General features: G+C 38.4%; 3 protein-coding genes and 1 long non-coding RNA gene across 5 annotated transcripts; 2 read left to right on the top strand and 2 right to left on the bottom strand.

Moving 5' to 3' along the window:
- Nucleotides 1-42: 42 nt before the first annotated feature.
- On the bottom strand, nucleotides 43-6,328 carry LOC127990291 (translation initiation factor eIF-2B subunit alpha). Of its 2 annotated transcripts, none has more exons than XM_052591488.1 (8): nucleotides 6,189-6,328; nucleotides 5,216-5,454; nucleotides 5,018-5,134; nucleotides 4,820-4,932; nucleotides 1,830-1,898; nucleotides 1,283-1,358; nucleotides 406-531; nucleotides 43-332 (listed from the first exon to the last, which is right to left on the bottom strand). In XM_052591488.1, the coding sequence occupies exons 1-8, from the start codon at nucleotides 6,199-6,201 to the stop codon at nucleotides 177-179; spliced, it is 909 nt and encodes a 302-aa protein (XP_052447448.1). In that variant the 5' UTR covers nucleotides 6,202-6,328; the 3' UTR covers nucleotides 43-176. The 2 variants fall into 2 exon arrangements, with proteins under 2 accessions (XP_052447448.1, XP_052447449.1); XM_052591489.1 differs by lacking the exon at nucleotides 6,189-6,328 and adding an exon at nucleotides 6,015-6,165.
- Nucleotides 6,324-8,442, top strand: LOC127990435 (uncharacterized). The gene is made up of 3 exons (XR_008163538.1): nucleotides 6,324-6,522; nucleotides 6,823-6,925; nucleotides 7,021-8,442. It is a non-coding gene; the product is annotated as an uncharacterized LOC127990435 (long non-coding RNA).
- On the bottom strand, nucleotides 8,213-11,719 carry LOC127990349 (MOB kinase activator 1A). The gene is made up of 6 exons (XM_052591492.1): nucleotides 11,520-11,719; nucleotides 10,994-11,160; nucleotides 10,262-10,355; nucleotides 9,626-9,759; nucleotides 9,385-9,548; nucleotides 8,213-9,277 (listed from the first exon to the last, which is right to left on the bottom strand). The coding sequence occupies exons 1-6, from the start codon at nucleotides 11,531-11,533 to the stop codon at nucleotides 9,200-9,202; spliced, it is 651 nt and encodes a 216-aa protein (XP_052447452.1). The 5' UTR covers nucleotides 11,534-11,719; the 3' UTR covers nucleotides 8,213-9,199.
- A 304-nt stretch (nucleotides 11,720-12,023) lies between these two features.
- Nucleotides 12,024-18,874, top strand: LOC127990259 (bifunctional methylenetetrahydrofolate dehydrogenase/cyclohydrolase, mitochondrial). Its single transcript, XM_052591485.1, has 8 exons — nucleotides 12,024-12,176; nucleotides 13,607-13,791; nucleotides 15,400-15,522; nucleotides 15,769-15,921; nucleotides 16,563-16,670; nucleotides 16,782-16,874; nucleotides 16,990-17,115; nucleotides 18,156-18,874. The coding sequence occupies exons 1-8, from the start codon at nucleotides 12,097-12,099 to the stop codon at nucleotides 18,302-18,304; spliced, it is 1,017 nt and encodes a 338-aa protein (XP_052447445.1). The 5' UTR covers nucleotides 12,024-12,096; the 3' UTR covers nucleotides 18,305-18,874.
- Nucleotides 18,875-18,927: the final 53 nt, after the last annotated feature.

Raw genomic sequence — 18,927 nt, 5'->3', positions numbered from 1 at the left:
TTAAATGCTTTTTTTGTGTGTCTAAAGACAGACTCATGAAAATGATTGTCCACTAAACAGATAATTTAATCTTAACTTCAGGATTGTGGCATACTCTTCAAATACAGGATCTCTCAGGTGCATACACTTAGGCAATGATAGAAATGCTTTATGAAGAGCGGTCATCATCACGATGATCATAGGTAGAGTTTGATGAGCTCGTCGCTGACAGCAGAGGGCGTCAGCACCCCGAGGTCCGTGAAGAGTAACGTGATGAGGGACGGAGGGGTGTAGTCGATCATGGGGTGCTCTTGGTTCAGATCCTTCACTGTCTTCAGGATATCTGCTGTATACTGAAACACAAGAAACAAGAGCGATCATATGCATCTATTATGAATATGTGGAAAAGTGTTTTAACTAGCTTACCTTGAATCTGTCGGGTACGTCTTGCTGGTTCAGAGGGTAGAGCCGCACAAACTTGAAACTTTCTGCCACCACATAAAATGGTTTGTTGTGCACCTTGGAGCACACGGCCATCTGATAGGTACCAATCTACAAGGAAACAAGTGCAATAACTTCACTAGTTTATAAAAAAAATGCTATAGTAACAGCTAAATGCATTTTGTTTTAAGGCAAGACACTGCAAGCAACACCATTGGTTTTTTCTAGGCACTGGTCAATTAAAAAAATGTTGGTCTTCTTTTCAGACTAGTGGAAACAAAATTCTGAGTGTTTATTTTATTACACTTTATCTAGTTGTCTGTGGATTTCAAGTACAATTCATATCTTTAAAGGCCATTTTCGTTTTTTTTTTTTTCGTTTTTTTACTTGACACTTAAACATAACGCACTTCACAGTTTTATTCCAATCTATAATCTAAAAGGTTTTTTTCTGCAGAGGGGTTTGTTTATATATCTTTCTCCTGATTTATAAACATTTTATTTCCTTTTTTCCCCAGCGGTCAGGAGTGTTTTCTAATTTAAGGAATATCTCTGTAAAAACACTATTATGTCAACAAAATGAAAGTGAAAATTAAAATCTGATTTATGAAAACTCGCTAAGATTATTTAAAACTTTCTTTTTGGATTTGGATTCTTGAAATGTGTGCAAACGATACCATATTATCATAATTAAAACATTTAATTGCTTCATTTGCATATTCAAACATAACATTTCAGAAAACGTTTAATTCAAAACAAATGTCTTCGTGTACTGTGATTCTTCAGCTGTTGAAAATATGGTGGCTATTACAACTAGATACAACGGCAAACATCAAGAATGCAAAAGTGTGTGTGTTTCAGACCTTGTTTATAACACCTCCACTTTCCACAACGCCCTCAGCGCCCACAATCACCAGGTCGACCTTCTCCATGATGTACCTGAACATCACACAACAGAAGCACTTCAATCACTTCAATACCATATCTAATGTTTGGGGTCGAAGCTCACCTTAATAAAGTCGTCCATCGTGAGAACAGAAATGTGTGCTAACACTTCATCATTTTAAGGATAAATCCACACTATTAACTAGTTACTTATTTGCATGCATATTACTAACATATATACTACTTCTAAAGCACATAATAATGCCTTATTCTGCATGAACACTTAATCCACCTTACTCCTTACTAACTATTAATAAGCAGCTAATAGGAGTTTATTAAGGAAAAACTCTTAGGTAATAGTGAATGTGTTCCCTTTTCTAAAGTGTAACCAAATATTTATATCGCTGGTATTTCTGATTAATAATGTTTTGGAACGAACATCTACTGAATCTGAAAACTGATTTGAGTAAGACAAGAATTAAAGCAATTAAAAGGGTTAGTGATGTAACGAAACACAACACTCACCCGACTGCAGCATCAAGCACCACCATGACGGGGATGTTGAGTTTGCGCAACTTTTGAGCCATAAGTTTACTGAGAGGCAAAAGGGGAAAGAAAACATTAATTAATTAAAGACTGTAACATAAAAAAATAAGTACTATACACAGGTGCTGGTCATATAATTAGAATATCATCAAAAAGTTGATTTATTTCACCAATTCCATTCAAAAAGTGAAACTTGTATATTATGTTCATTCATCACACACAGACTGATAAATTTAAAATGTTTATTTAATTTTAATTTTGATGATTATAACTGACAACTAAGGAAAATCCCAAATTCAGTATCTCAGAAAATTAGAATATTATGAAAAGGTTCAATATTGAAGACACCTGGTGTCACACTCTAATCAGGTAATTATCTCAAAACACCTGCAAAGGCCTTTAAATGGTCTCTCAGTCTAGTTCTGTAGGCTACACAATCATGGGGAAGACTGCTGACTTGACAGTTGTCCAAAAGATGACCATTGACACCTTGCACAAGGAGGGCAAGACACAAAAGATCATTGCAAAAGAGGCTGGCTGTTCACAGAGCTCTGTGTCCAAGCACATTAACAGAGAGGCGAAGTAGTGATGCACCGAAATGAAAATTCTGGGCCGAAAACGAAAATTTATGATGCACTTGGCCGAAAACCGAAACTGAAGCCGAAAATGGCTTCTTTTAAAAACGTTTTGCTTAATTTTTTATGGATCTGAAATGAAAAATCACAAACCAATAGAATAATCATCAAACTTTTATTAAAACTTAGTTACATAACTAATATTAATATTATATAATAATATAATATTTTTGACAAGAAAGACGGTTCCTCTTCTCATTAAGAACATGAGATGCTGCACTGAATAGTCTCTCACTGTCTGTGCTGGTGCTTGGGGCAGATAAATACCTGCGTGCAATCTGTGCAAGCAATGGAAAGCGGTCTTTGTTTGCGCGCCAGTAGTCCAGAGGATTGTTGCTTCTGGCAATGGGTTGTTCAGCTAGATACATCTCTATTTGCTGTGCGGCTGCTTGTTTCAACACTGCTATGAATTGGGGTGCTTTCCTGTAAAATTTTGTCAAACATCTCAGAAAGTGAGGGAGTGAACACCTCCTCACTTGTACGTGACCGTTTCTCGGGCACCGTTTGCGGTGTGCTCCCCGTCGAGTCTCTTCCTTCACCAGATGTTTCAATCTACGTCAGCTCTTTTTGTTTCATTTCAGGCACTCGCTGCTTTTTCTCTTCGTCGAAATAATGTTCTTTAAAGCGCGGGTCTAGTATAGTTGCAAACCCAAGCGCTAGCGCACGGATGGGAGGGGCGCAGTTGACATTCATTTTCGGGTGACATTTTTGGCTGGATTTTTTATTTCGGCCCGAAACCGATAATGCCATTTTCGGCTGAAATTTTCGACGACCGAAATTTCGGTGCACCCCTAAGGCGAAGGGAAGGAAAAGATGTGGTAGAAAAAAAAAAAGTGTACAAGCAATAGGGATATAACCGCACCCTGGAGAGGATTGTGAAACAAAACCCATTCAAAAATGTGGTGGAGATTCACAAAGAGTGGACTGCAGCTGGAGTCAGTGCTTCAAGAACCACTACACACAGACGTATGCAAGACATGGGTTTCAGCTTCGCATTCCTTGTGTCAAGCCACTCTTGAATAACAGACAGTGTCAGAAGCGTCTCGCTTCAAAAAGTACTGGACTGCTGCTGAGTGGTCCACAGTTATGTTCTCTGATTAAAGTAAATTTAGCATTTCCTTTGGAAATCAGGGTCCCAGAGTCTGGAGGAAGAGAGGAGAGGCACACAGTCCACGTTGCTTGAGATCCAGTGTAAAGTTTTCACAGTCAGTGATGGTTTTGGGTGCCATGTCATCTGCTGGTGTTGGCCCACTGTGTTTTCTGAGGTCACAGATCAACACAGTCATATACCAGGAAGTTTTAGAGCACTTCATGCTTCCTGCTGCTGACCAATTATGGAGATGCAGATTTAATTTTCCAACAGGACTTGGCACCTGCACACAGTGGCAAAGCTTCCAGTACCTGGTTTAAGGACCATGGTATCCCTGTTCTTAATTGGCCAGCAAACTTGCCTGACCTTAACTATGGGGTATTGTGAAGAGGAAGATGCGATATGCCCGACCCAACAATGCAGAAGAGCTGAAGGCCACTATCAGAGTAACCTGGTCTCTCATAACACCTGAGCAGTGTTACAGACTGATCCACTCCATGCCACGCCGCATTGCTGCAGTCATTCAGATAAAAGGAGCCCAACTAAGTATTTGATACTTTTCTGTTGGCCAAGATTTCTAAAAATCCTTTCTTTGTATTTTAAGTAATATTCTAATTTTCTGAGATACTGAATTTGAGATTTTCTTTAGTTGTCAGTTATAATCATCAAAATTAAAATAAACATTTGAAATATATCAGTCTATGTGTAATGAATGAACATAATATACAAGTTTTACTTTTTGAATGTCATTAGAGAAATAAATCAACTTTTTGATGATTTTCCAATTATAAGACCAGCACCTTTAAACAATGTACGACTGCACATATATTTTCACAGCAAGCTTAGGCAACTAGGGTGGGAATCTTTTGGTACCTTGTGATTCGATTCAATTATAAATTGATTCTTGATTTCGAATCAAATTTCGGGTTGCATAGATTTAATTCCATTTTAGGGTTTTGTGTTTAATAGCTCTTGATGAAAAAAATCTCAACGGTTTATTATGCTGCTGTCCCTTTAAGAACGAATGCATGGATCTAATTTACTGTCTAAGAACTCAATGAGCATTTCGTCATAACTGAGTGTGTATTGTGCTTCGGCTGAGTAGCACTGCAATGATGCCTGTTTTTTTTTAAAGGTATGCAAAGCGAAAAATAATAATTTAATCCAAACACTATGAAGCCGTTTTACTGCTTGTTGTCTTTGTAGGGCGGAAGAGTCACTGGAGCAGTGCACTGAAGACTCACCCCGCTGAGTCCGGCTGCGATTCGGTGACGTATACTGTGAAACGTTTGTTATCAGCTGCTGCGTTCTCCAGAACCTTTAAAACCACTCGGGACGATGAGTGTGTGAGGATTTTCTGCAGACGGAAGGAAGACATTAGTCGAGCGTTTCCAAAGTAATGACAAAAGGACATGCCCCGATGGCTCTGGCACTGCACTTACTGCTCCATCTTTGATGAAGGTGTGGCACAGCTTACCCACTTTGCCCCTGGACAGCGATATTTTCTTCAAGAAGAGCTCACCTCGCTCTATCATCAGATTCTTACACTGCGAGAGATCCTGTGAAAGAGAGAGCGACAGAGCGACGTCAGCAGAACAGAAGATAAGAGTGATAGCAGTGATTGAAGAGCAGAGACAGACCGGGTGCTCCAGCGAGGTCAGACTGATGAAGCGCAGGAACAGCTCTCCTCCAGACGACACGGCCACCGATGAATCCGTCTCCTCCAGTCTCCGGATGGCCTGTGTCATGTTCTCTCGCAGGCCGAGGATGGTCTCACTCGGGTCCCTCTTGAGGAACTCCAGCAGCGATCGGATAGCAGCCACCGCTGAAGCCACGTCCGGGTCGTCTCTGATCTGCGCTCGGAAATATCCCACCAGCTCTGAAAGCAAAAACATCAACACACAGACAGATTTAGTGCTCGCCCAGAAAACATCAACACATAGAAAGATTTAGTGCTCGTCCAGGAGCCTGCAGGTAAACAACATTCAAGTCCCATCAAATAAATACCTTTCTCTCTGTAAATGTGTTCGCGTAAGTTTATTACAGTCGTTTACACAGTTACAAATAGCAGCTCACGTTAATTTCAACATTTACCCATCCTTAAAATCAAAAGTTGTATCTTTTAACATTGTGTGAAATAAGACGAACAAGTAGATTTCTATTCACTCCGATTAACAGAAGCTGTAAAAACTGAACTGAAATACATTATATATTGCTCATTGTTAGTTTATATCAGCGAATGCATCCACTAATGATAAGAAATGAGAGCTTACTGTAAAGTGCGACCAATGTTTCATAATCTAGAGCTTAATTAATAATTTAAACGCATTTTATGTCGTTATTAAAACTATTACTAAATAATTAACTACTACGGTCAAGTATTAAAAGAAAAATGGATATATTAACGTTAATAACTGAACTGATGGAAATGTAGCTTACAGAAAACATCAGTTAGTTTCTCTGAAGGGCTCCCATAATGCATCTGTGCTCACAGTGCAGCCCGTCATATAACTGATCGAAGTAGAAGGATCTGCCCTAATGATTCTCCTCATCTGGAGGATGATCAGAAGAGCACAGCTGTTTGTTTTGTGTTGTGTCTTTCTGGAAACTCACCTGTTTCTTCCATGCTGCTGCTCAGCGCGATCTTCTTCTTCTTCTTCGTCAGTATTGACGAGGATGTGTTTAGCGCCACCTGCGGGACTAGAGCACAATAGCATGGAGAAGTTCTTGGTTTATTAGCCTTAGCTACTAATAATGTGAAACTGTAAAAAAAAAAGGCATTAGATAGATATATATGAAATACAAAATAGCTAAATGACAGGAAGTGTGCACTTGTTTAGTTGGTTCGCAAGCACTTCAGTGAAAGCACAGAAGAAAGAGGGAAATCATTTATACAGCGATTATGAGGGAAAGGAAAAGCAACTATGGCCTCTGGTTTGTAAATCAGGTTGACCATGTTTTTAAAATTTATTAAAAAAAAGTATCAAATTTTGTTCGACTTGTTTCTTATGTGTAAAAAAAAAAGTATTTGAATGGAGAGTTCTGAAAGTGAATATGAGATGTCTGTGAAAACCTATAACCACGATCACTAAAGAGCAGACGAAGGGGTTAATATTCTGGTCATTGTGGCAGAAGTCAGTCCAACGGGAACCTCAGCTACCTTCAATTTTATGCAGTGTAGTTTGACACTAATTTATAAGATTATCTTCATTAAAATGTTTTCTTTTTTTCTGTTTTGTTCTTTCAGTTCACTCTTTCAACATCCCTGGACTCTTTGATGTTCCTAGCGAATTCACATCGAGTGAGGTCAAGAACTAGCTAGTCATCATTACAAATCTGTATCCAGACAGGTAAAGGGTTAATATTCTCATATAACTGTATCTATAACAAACATTCTTTAAAACTATACTGCAATGTCTCTTTTCAAGCCACTTTCTGTGTCCAGGTGAGTAGTGGAGATCAGGGGATGAAACATCTGCAGATCTGAACCTCTCAGGAACATCATGGACAGAAGACAGAACTAATTTAAAGATTAGATTTTTATTACACAGGTGTTGTAGCATTGCATCAGTGTCTCATCAGTGGATATTCTGCAGTGAATGGGTGCCGTCAGAATGAGAGTCCAAACAGCTGATAATAACATCACAATAATCCACAACACTCCAGTCCATCAGTTAACAACTGGAGAAGACAAAAGATGAAACAAATCCATCAAGACGTCCTGGATTTCAAGATCAGTCTTGGTTTCACGTGTTTACTTGTGCAGGCCTTTTTTTTATTGTTTGCATTTAGCTTAAAACCTAATGGCATTCTTGACTTTTTGCAGTGTTTTCATGAATGAAATCTCAAGAGGATCACTCTGTTTTTATTCTCTTTATTAACAGCAGAGGTCAGTGGCAGTCAGATCAGCAGCTCAGATTTCTATTTCAGTTCACACCTAAAGAGAAATCTATTAATAAGGTATGATATTTATTCCACAGACTCCAATGTTCATTCATTTTTGACGCTCAGACATTCATCGAATCTCAAAGGATGTGCAAGCTGTGGAGATGTTTTCTCCTGGATCGTGTTTCACAATATATATCTTGTGCATAAGGCGATATTTCTGTGATTTCCCAGCTGTTTTAATGATCTAGATTAAAAAAAGATCTCAGTATTTTCACTATTTAGATCTATGCTATCGCTTTTAGCCGAACAGGAAGTGAAATCAAGGATTTTGGTAAGAAGTTTTTGGGGTTTAACAGTGAAACATGCAGTGTTTAGTGTGTAACTACCATTTATCATGGTTTTCCAGAACAGACACCTAAGTGCGCTATACGTCTATTCCAAGCTAACTTTTTTTGCTTTTCAATTTGGAGAAATGTTAATTTTTTTTTACTGTTTTCCAAAGAAGTCTGTTCTGCTAAGGCTGTAATTATTTGAGCACAAATACAGTAATACTGTGCAATGTTATTACAATTGAAAATAGCTGTTTTCTATGTGAATATATGTTAGAATACATCACATGATCTTCAGAAATCATTCTAATATGATGAGTTACTGCTCAAGAATCATTTCTGATTATTATTAGTGTTGGGCTGCTTCATATTTATGTGGAAGTTGAGTTTTTTTTTCAGGATTATTTGAAGAACAGAAACTCCAAACAACAGCATTTATTAGAAATAGAAATCTTTAAATGAGGAAGATCACATTAACATTTTATAACCAGTATAAACATGAATAATGTGTAAAAATAGAGAGAAAATCCACACATACCAATGTTTCCTTCGATCGAGACTCTCTTTATTGCATTGCTTTTACTCATATTCATCCCCATGTATCCTTAAAAAAATTATATTTACATTATTTATCTATATCTATACTATTTTATTTTCACCAAGAATCTCAGCAAAAAAAAAAAAAAAAAAAAAAAACGAGCTTCCGGGTGAGGAATGTTTAAATTTCAAAATAAAAGTTCCACCTTTTCCCTTTATAAATCATCAACTTAAAAACATTGATTGGCTATAAACTAAATATTAACAAGACGAAATGCTTACGAAAATGATTGTGTACATGCTAGAAAAGTCATTATTGTGACTAGAAATAAAAAAGGAAAAATAAAATGAACCAGATGCTTTGATAAGGCATGAAATACTGCTTAAAAGTCTGAATATAAAGCTCTTGGGGTTTACCTACAACTGACAAACGCCTCGTAACAATAATTTTCACTGATGAATATGCAATCACACAGAAAAAAAGAAAAGAAAAAAAAAATCACAAATAACATTTGCCTTCAAACTTGTACAAAACAACAACAATAAAGTAAAAGTAACATTGATCCCTTCCCCAAACACATCTTATTCCATTTTAAAAGCACTGATTAAAACTGCTGGTTTTATTTTAACTTCCATAAACACTCTGATATTTGCTTTCTATCCCAATCCGTCACAAAGGGGTGAAATAAAGGCTACAGTGTAATACTGACAACAGAAGAAACATGAGAGAAAATCAAGAGTTTCCAGACTTCTACGAGCTGAGATGATGAAAGACAATCAGTGTGCACAAACAGCACATTCAGACAGGAACAAAGAAAGGCTCTCGACAAAATGCATTAAGGCTGACCAATATGGTGTTCATATCAGTCTCTATCTATCCTTGCTGCCTAGCTTCTCGATGAGGTCCTGCAGGGGCGCCAGCTCTCTGCGATCAATCAGATTGAACTCCTAGAAAAAAAAAATCAAAAATTGCCATCAGTTCAAGAAAAGCACTGCTTAAACTCTTTAGAAAGCGTCCCTCATGACCCATGCATGCGTGTTATTAATGCACTGACCTGTACAAAGAAGATAAAATGCTTGAAGGAGGTGTTCAGATGAGCTTCCTCCTGAAGATGTATGACCGAGTCAAAATGTTGATGATAAATATGAGCATAAACCCTAAACAGACGCTTTAGGATAGTCTTCGCCACTGACATGAAGTTCTTCGGGAAAGGAACACCTGGAAGGAGAAACAAGTTCATTCATTTCAATAACAGACCCTGCATCATAATTGATCTCAAACAGAATCAAACGAACCGATCTTAGACGGGAAGAGCGTCTCATCGTCCAGCTGATCCTGGACCCAGGTCATCAGGTAATCAATGTACTTGGGAGCTGAACACTTGACCGGTTTTTTGATGTTGGTGCCGTCTGCCCAGTGATATTCATATCTGTTCATTTATGGAGAAAACGGATTGTTTTCTGACAGAATAGCCAGCTTTTATAATAACAGTATATTAACATGTATGCAACAACTTTTTCAGGCTTTTCAGTTTCAAAAATCATCTAGAGAAGATTTTCTTTTTTTCTTTTTGCTTTGTTTTGTTTTGTTGTTGGAATTGACTGATTGTCCAATTCATTCATCTAAGTTTATGCACCCATCAAAAGCATTATTTCTGGATCATTTCTGCAATTTATCAATCGAAAACTAAGGTGCATAAGCTCAGATCAATCAGGCAGATGCTCAATCACTTCCAAAGAGAGAAATGAATCGTGCATATTGAAAGACAATCGAGTTAGCACTGAATCCAATATCTGATGATAATATAGCATGAGACATTTTTAAATAGCGGGTCATTTTTTACTAGAAACACCAAAATGGGTAAAGGATTTTTAGCACAGCACAAAGCGTAAGGGAAAATCCTAAAGCAGTGTAGATCTGTTTTACTTCACCTGGGCCCTGCAGACATGACAGAGCAGCTGGTTTCTGTGCAGAACTCTGTGATCGTGCCGTACAGCATGTTGATCTGGTTGAAAAAGTCCACAGCTGAAATAAATGCATAAGAATTCATCAACGATCATAAATACTCCCACAGCCAAACACAGTGAAGTGTATATTAGAGATAAAATGTGTAACAACGGATTCATTTGTCTTGTTTTTTCTAATTTCAATGTACCATCAAAAGCTCAAGCTACTGACACCAAAACACTGATAATTATTTTAAATAACCGATTGCATCTAAAATAAAGAGCATTATTAACGGTGTCTATCGAGCTCCTGAGATTGTGCTGAAAAGGTCTGGTTCTGAAGCGGATTCTTGTGGGTTGTGAGCCTGAAACGATCAAGCGCTCAGTTCTTCTGGTCTGACACCACTGCAGGTCTCACAGGTTCTTCACATCGTGTTAAACACTTGCCTCACTTAATTCAGTTCATGTTTTGGTTTATCTGGATGGTCTCTCAGGAATGTCAAAGAGGGTCAACATAATCATTATTCTGGGTCAATGTCATATACATGAACATAAGTGGAATAAAACTTTCTTAATGTGTTGTTAATGCACAAATCACCTAATTTTAATCGAAGCATTCACGTAAACATGCACATCTAGATATATGCCTGCATGGAGATGCATGTATTGTGTTTCCACATATAACTGTAAATTGGAAGTGTTCAATAGAAAACTGACAATTGACAGCGATCCATTCGTTGAGGTCTTCTCCCTCGGGCAGCATCACGGCAGCTCGGAGGTTTCCGCTTCCTAACGTGGCCTCTGCATGCTTCAGCAGCTCGTACTGATGAGAGCCTTCTGGGATGTTCTTCTTGGGCTTGAATGTCTTTGATGAACGGCTTCCACTGCAATCAAGACACAGTGTGTCAGTCTACAGGAAAAACCTGGTTAAACCGACCGGCCACAGACATATCAACAGAGGGGAAGAACTTAAAAAATAACATAAATACAAAGATGTCAAATGCAAAACACCCCGAGTTGAAGTTTTCATGCTCAATACAGGAACAGAGACAGTAAACCGGAAATGCTGAAAGTTGAGTGTTATTAGCGCGAGCCGATGTTATTCTCTTTATTTCTAGCTGGATGTGCTTCTATATGATTCATTCTTCTGGGAATAAACAACTGCTTGCTGATAGATCTGTAACACGCGATAATGGCGAGGAAGAAAAGGTTAATAAACGGTTGCATCGACTAAAATACTTACAATAAGAAACTCATATCCGGTTCTTTTCTTCTTCGGAAACAACTTTTAGAAGGCAACACGGATGATTAGTACTATAAAGTTGATTCCCAAAGGCAGTTACACAACATTTAAAAGCACTGTTCACAGTTCCAGGTTTTACAGACCGAAGATATCAGTAGGCGTAGAAGTAGAGACTCAGGAAATGTCTACGATTGGTTCCCAACGGGTGCCGCGGTGCAAGCATAGAAATAAACCGCGTGCTCGCGTGCAGACCTCCTCGTTTATACGGACCGAGTACTGTTACAGTTGTTCGGTACTTTCTAAACAATTCTAAGTGAAACTAGGAGTCAAAAATAGCCTCCTGTCTGCTTAAACCGCGTAGTTACACGGAGCATGCGCGCGCGGTCGAGGGCGGTAGTTTCCGCTCGCGAATCATACGGTGACGCACGAGCGCACGGGGTTATAAACCGATAGTGTGCACACCTTTCTGCCTTATCCCGAGCCGGTCTGTTTTGAGTCCCACACGTGCGATTTAACCGGTTTCAATTTATTATTATTATTATTTTTATTTATTTAGTATTATTTATATCACGCACCCATGGCTACACTCCGGGCGCTGCGGAAACTAATCCGGCATTCTCACCATCAGGCGTGTAGTTTTCATCTGTCATCTTCAAGGTAAGTTTTCGAGTCTCGTTTGTGACAGAATGAGCGCGAGCTACGAATGTAACCGCGTTCTGATCCGCTCGCGGTAAACCGGAGGTCATTTAACACACGGCGGAACAGTGACTCTTTACTGTGATAATACTGTTGCAGTAGTCTCACTATTGGCCTGCGTTGCCTGAGTTATAACTGCATGTATCTGTGACTTCCTCTCTCGGGTTTCAGTTATGTAATAAACGCCGGTTGGATCGCTCTGTTCACTGCGCGGCTGATGTAATGTGATCAAGCGCGTGCACAGCGGACTCGGCTCGCTCTCTCTGCTGAACTCGGTGCTCCTGGGGTTGGGGTTCCTCTCTCATGATTTGTGGTGATCGTGATGCGTGATTGCTCAAATTTAGTACATGCTCGTTTTCATTTATGCCCCGCGTGCTAAATGGTTTAGTAAGATTCATTTAGCGGTGCTGACTAAATTTTCTGCACATGACCGAGACGTCTTCAATTAAACCGCGTAGACTAAGCAGAATTTAATTAAAAGTTTTTTTTTCGGTGTAAAATAAAGTTTCAAAAAGGAAAGAAACATTAGTTTACATACAAGCATATATAATAATAATAGTAATGCATATATACATGCATGCATTTAGGCTATGTAAACTGATATGTTTCTTTCCTTTTTTCAGTTTACATACATGCATGCATTTATGTGTATGTGTGTATTTATGTTTGTTGTCTTGTTACCTCAAGATTAAGAAAAAATAAACCACGCGAAACAAACTTTTTGTGTCAATGGACAATGCAATCGATTGCATGCATTTGATCAGTTCATGCATTCTCCGGGATTCGAACCCATAACCTTTGCTTGTCTTCGTAGTAGAAATATTATATATATATAAGAATGACACAACTTGTAATGCTTTTTACAGCCTTGCATCTGAAAATAAACACACGTGATCATCATAACTAAACTAAAAAATGATCACATCAGTAAAGGGAGGCATATGAACACTTTGTAAATTAATGGTAAAAAATGTTCACACTAAATTTGCATGGACTTATATTATCCTTGTGTAAGAAGTCTGAGCTGACAATGCTCTTTAAAATGGATGTTTTTGTTGCCATACGACCTATATTCCTACATTTACATGAATAATTTAGAAAACAATTTTCTCCAAAGCCTCTTCCAAATAAGGGGTGAAAATGAGAATGCTCTGACGTTCCTCAAAGTGGTCTGTTACTGTTATCGTAGTTATGTCTTCATTTAGACTGTAGTCTATCACACCAGCACAGAGCTTATCTTCAGACAGCAGCTATGACTCCCACTGTCACTTCTAGGTATCTTGGTTCTTTGACAGGAAACCTAGTTTTCCACACTTATTAGGGGTCAAAGTTAGCCATAGCATTTGAAGTTGAATTTTTGCCCTCTAATCCTCAAGGTTTGTATTTTTTAGACCAGAGGCTGTGATCATCTCCGGCAGGAAGCTGGCACGGCAGATCCGCAACGAGGCGCGTGAGGACGTGGAGGAGTGGGTCTCTGCTGGAAACCGGCGGCCTCACCTGAGTGTGCTGTTAGTGGGGGACAATCCAGCTAGTCACTCGTACGTCCTCAATAAGACCCGCGCAGCAGCAGAAGTGGGTAAGACAGCACCAGATGGGAGTCATCCCATTTAAAATCTGTTGTAAAATAGTGTTTAGACAGAAAAGCCTTTGTGCTTCTGAATTCTGAATGGGGACATCAGATGAAATGGTCTTGTTTTTTTTGTTTTTTTTTTGCATTGAAGTTAGGTTTCTGGCGTGTCTTCCAGCTCAGAAAATCTGAAAAGTAAACACAGCCAGTTTGTTATGGGCTGTCTAAGTCTGAAACTCCTCTAGCAAGCGGTTTCAATCTGCAGCCGGTTTTTATATAGATGGCTCGCTCTTTAAATAAGACCAACTCTGAGCCATATATGGAGTCCAAGACATCAATTCATGGCTCACTGTGACACGCCCCACAGAAGAGAGGGGCGGGGTTAGAGGTAGCTCATTATCATTTAAAGAGACATGCACCGAAACTGCTCGCTGTGAACAGAGCTGTTGTTGACAAGGTAAAAGGGTGTTTTCCATGACCATTGAATAATTTTAACCAAAGTGTGTTATATATATTTCATGAACACCCTAAAGACTACCAACTTGTGGAAAATAGACATTCGTTGTCCCCTTTAACTTTTTTTTTTTTTTTTTTTTTTTTTTTTTTTTTTTTTTTTTTTAGTAAAGGATTAATGAGTCTGTTTACCCAAAATGGAAAATTCGGTCATTTTTTTTTTCCTTCATTCTCATGCCTTTGCAAACTCATGATCAAAGACTTTTGTTCATCTTCAAAACAAAAATGCTGATATTTTTTATGAAACCGTAGAGATTTCAGTCCTTCTGTTGACTTGTCAACTTTTCATAGTATATAAAAAGATGCATTGAAGTACAGGTTAGGACCTCTGAGCCAATCATGTTGCTCAGTGCACATCACCTCATAACTCATGCACATGTCATGCACCTCTCCCAGGTACAGACTGTCTCAGAACTAATTGTTCCTGGTACATGGATCCTCTTTAGAAGTAGTTTTTCAGCCTAAAGCAGTTACGTGCACAGGTTACAGAAAGAACTCCGTGTCCCTATGGACTGTAAATACTACCTTGATCATTGTATGTTAAAAAGATACCTAAATGAGATTAATGCAATCAATGGAAAATTAACAAAACTAAAAACGTCCATAACATTCCTCATTCATGTTTTGACAAGTCTTACAGGTTTTGAAACAACATGAGGGTGAGTAAATGATGAAACCATATACCTCGTGGGTGAACTACGCCTTTAAGGCTTTTTTTTGTAGCCATTATGCTTACATATTAATTTCTTTACAAAACTAACATTTTAATTTTTTTAATTGTGACATGGATGAATTGGACTGGATAGTCAATGAAAAGCAGCCATGAGTCTAGTTATCCTCAGTATTGCTGTAGTAATGTAAGCGATGGGTGTCACCGTTCACAGTTGGCCGTATACAGTATGTAAATCTATTTTGGGTGTTCATATGATGCAGGATACAGGATCTGATACAGGATCTCACAATCTGGCTCTACTCCACTCACACAAGCAACTCTTTGGGGCCTATTGGCATAAATACTTTGTATAAATTAATTTTTTCTTCTTCAGTGTTTTGCCCTTTAATGCAACATTCTGTTGGTTCACAGTTCTCTCTTATTCTCTGTAGGTATCAGTAGCGAGACCATCCTGAAACCTTCTAGTATCTGTGAAGAGGAGCTGCTTGACCTCATCGAGAAACTCAACTCTGACCACAGAGTAGACGGTCTTTTGGTACAGCTCCCTCTTCCTGGTGGGTTAACAGAAGAGCCATAGCTGTGCTGATCTAGAGTCCCTTTAGTTGGTGCTTATTGGACATTTTACATCGTCAGTGCTAATTGCATTAGGCTTAAAGGCATTGGATTGGGCATAACTTCTTTACTGAAACTTGTGATTCTTAAAGGGACCACAACCAAACAAAAGAAAAACAGAGAAATGAGAACAAGACTTTGGACATATTGAGTGGTAACAAAACGATGCTGTTCCCTCTCGTACACAGATCACATCGATGAGCGACGCGTGTGCAATGCCGTGTGTCCAGGGAAAGATGTTGATGGTTTCCATGTGGTCAATGTTGGCCGCATGTGTCTGGATCAGTCAACGATGCTGCCTGCCACTCCATGGGGGGTTTGGGAGATTATCAAACGCACCGGTGAGAAACCCTGTATTAATACTAATGATGTCTCAAGCTGAAGAATTTAATACCTCAATATTGGTAACTTGTAGCTTAAAATAGTTATTTTTTTAAATGTTTTACATGAGTCATTTAATTTAAAACCTAACAATGAAAATAAGAGAGGTGCATCCTAAATTCTAAATTGCATACTTATCCACTATTCTATTTTTTTTGAGTATTGCATTCACACTGAAAATTCCGAAAAGAAAAAGTACACTTTAAATGCATGGATGATGCACTTGAATAACCGAAAAAACAAAGTGTGAAATGTGGTGTGTATATATATATATATATATATATATATATATAATTAAAAAAGCAAGCATTTACGGGAACATTTACTTCATCAATCAACATAAAAGAACTGTTAATATGCAAATATGTTCTATTAATGAAAATTATTGCCTTGAAATCTCAGGGAGTGTTTCAAGTGAATAGTTTACGTTTACAGGTTTGGCTGAAAAAAGTTTGTGAACCCCTGATCTACACCACTTTAGCAACTTCATAGTAACACACTGGCATAGTGGTGGCAAGTCTAACACAGACAACAACCATCTGGTTGTATTCGTATTGATCTCATGTCAGATGATGCTGACCGAGCCAGTCTTTTCTCGTAGGCATACAGACCCTGGGTAAGAATGTGGTGGTGGCTGGTCGCTCCAAAAATGTTGGGATGCCCATTGCAATGCTGCTGCACACAGACGGCAGACATGAAAGGCCAGGAGGTGAGTCCGTGTGGAGAAGAGAGGCACAGCGAAAGTATTTGTGTGCACTTCTGATGAGCTTTGGTCCTACAAAGCAATTAGTGTAAAGCATCCTGCCTCTTTCGTCTTTAGGTGATGCTACGGTGACCATCTCCCACCGTTACACTCCCAAAGAACAGCTCCGTCAGCACACACAGATCGCGGACATTATCGTTGCTGCTGCAGGTTTACATTTCTATTTGCTAATTGCTTGTTTACGGCTGTGCCTGTTGTTGTTATTATTATTATTGGGTGCTGCTCACAGGGACCAAGATTCACAAACACTATTAACTCTCTTCAGGTATTCCCAACCTCATCACTGCTGACATGATAAAGGAGGGTGCCGCTGTTATAGATGTTGGCATCAACAGAATATTGGACCCCTTGACTGGGAAAAATAGACTTGTTGGTGACGTGGACTTTGAAGGTGAGAAGGAAGGAACTAAAAGTGTGATTCATTTAATTAAAACCTTTCTGAAAATCTTCTGTGTACTTGCACTTTATTGACTGTAGCCTATATAGTTTATAATATTGTGTATAATTTTTAAAGATAATCTGGTTTTAGTTCAGCCTGAACAGTGTCATGAGAGTCTGTCTTTAAGTAGCTGTTTACTTCAGCTTTAAATTAAGGAATTTTAAGAACATTGTTTTAAAATCTCCCTTCGAGTTATGTTGAGTGTTGCATGCTAAAACCTTCTAGCTGTGTGTTAAAACCTGCTAGAAACATTGAAAATCATGTTAGCGTGTGCCGAAACATGTTGCTAACATTACTAACATTATTATTAACATGTTAAATCTGGTTAGAAACATGATTGCAATGTGTTAAAACATGCTAGCAATGTGCTAATCAATTTTAGCCCCATGCTCATGTGTTAGGTCGTGCCATAAACTTGTTAACAGTGTGTTAATGTAAGAAACATGCTAACAACTTGTTAAATCTAGAAACATGCTAGCAATATGCTAAAACCTTTTAGCAATGTTCTAATTAATGTTAGAAATCAGCTAGCAATGTGTTAAACCATGCTACAAACAAGTTAGCAATGAGCTAATGTTAGAAACATGGTAAGACTAATGTCTCAAATTTAGAAACCTATTATATTATATACTATATTACATCATGTTAGCAACATTACGGCAATGAGCTAATGTTAGCAACATGCTAGTAATGTGCTAAATCATGTTAGCAATGTGTTAATGTTAAAAAACTAACAATATTTAATCACATGCGAGAAAAATTCTAGCAACGTGAGCAATGTGTTAAATCAAGTCAGCAACACGTTTAAACATGCTAGTAATGTGCCAGTGCATGCTAGAAACATATTAGAGATGTTCAAAATCATGCTAGCAAGAACCACGCGAAAACTATCTGCTATATTCTTCGCAGAGAAATGTTCAAACTTCAGGATTTTCAAAGTGATTTCAGCTTTTCAGACAAGGCTTTGAGCTAACATCAAAGTTTTTTGACAGGTGTTCGGAAGAAGGCCAGCTACATCACTCCAGTTCCAGGCGGCGTCGGACCTATGACCGTAGCCATGCTAATGAAAAACACCATTAAGGCGGCGAAAAACATCGTTTTAACGCCCCCTCAGCAAATTCGGATGGCAGCGTCCTCATAACATCACCACTTCATTTTTAGGGGCTCCTGGTTGAAATCTATATTTATAATGGCTATTTTTGCATCCCATTATAGTCTAGTTAAATATATTTAAAGGTTTGAGAAAATGAATGTGCCTTTTCATTCAGATCTTAAACAAAACCTATATTATTTAGTGTATGTTTTGCAGTTACCCGGCCAAAGCTTTAAACACTTCCACTTCTGTTTACACTGTTACAGCTTTGATTTTGAGCTCTCTGTATAAGTATTATAAGAGGAGATTGCCAGACATTTCTGAAGCATATTTATTAACAAGAAAACACTTAAGCAATGCTCTACATAAAATGCAGTCAATTTATTGTTATTATTATTCCAACTTGATCCAGCCTTTTGAGGATGCAAAGAGTGATGATAAAGGAGCAACGGATGGGAACATACAGAGCCTCTTAGAAAAGGAGAGGTAATTTGGCTAAATCTAGCCAATGTGGTGCTTTGGTAGCTGTATGTTCCAGTGACCGGTATTGAAGTCAGAATTGTTTTGCAAACTAACGTAATGGCTTTCAAGCACTACAATAAATGGATCATATGTGAACAGCTGTTTTATTTAAATCCTATGAGTCTGTTTATATTCAAATCTCTACATGA

Source organism: Carassius gibelio, chromosome A5 (genome assembly GCF_023724105.1).
Source record: "Carassius gibelio isolate Cgi1373 ecotype wild population from Czech Republic chromosome A5, carGib1.2-hapl.c, whole genome shotgun sequence".
Taxonomy (NCBI): domain Eukaryota; kingdom Metazoa; phylum Chordata; class Actinopteri; order Cypriniformes; family Cyprinidae; genus Carassius; species Carassius gibelio.
This window is presented reverse-complemented; position numbering and strand designations above follow the sequence as displayed.

Bases quoted from the DNA above. Each gene is read 5' to 3' on its own strand.
- LOC127990259 (XM_052591485.1), top strand. From the start codon at position 12,097: ATGGCTACACTCCGGGCGCTGCGGAAACTAATCCGGCATTCTCACCAT. The intron at 13,792-15,399 runs GTAAGACAGCAC...TATTCTCTGTAG, and splicing joins CCGCGCAGCAGCAGAAGTGG to GTATCAGTAGCGAGACCATC. The intron at 15,523-15,768 runs GTGGGTTAACAG...TCTCGTACACAG, and splicing joins GGTACAGCTCCCTCTTCCTG to ATCACATCGATGAGCGACGC.
- LOC127990291 (XM_052591488.1), bottom strand. The intron at 1,899-4,819 runs GTGAGTCTTCAG...TTTGCCTCTCAG, and splicing joins TCGCAGCCGGACTCAGCGGG to TAAACTTATGGCTCAAAAGT. The intron at 333-405 runs GTAAGCTAGTTA...CTTGTGTTTCAG, and splicing joins ACGTACCCGACAGATTCAAG to TATACAGCAGATATCCTGAA.
- LOC127990349 (XM_052591492.1), bottom strand. The intron at 9,760-10,261 runs GTGAAGTAAAAC...ATAAATGAACAG, and splicing joins GTCATGTCTGCAGGGCCCAG to ATATGAATATCACTGGGCAG. The intron at 9,549-9,625 runs GTTCGTTTGATT...TTCTCCTTCCAG, and splicing joins GCTCTTCCCGTCTAAGATCG to GTGTTCCTTTCCCGAAGAAC.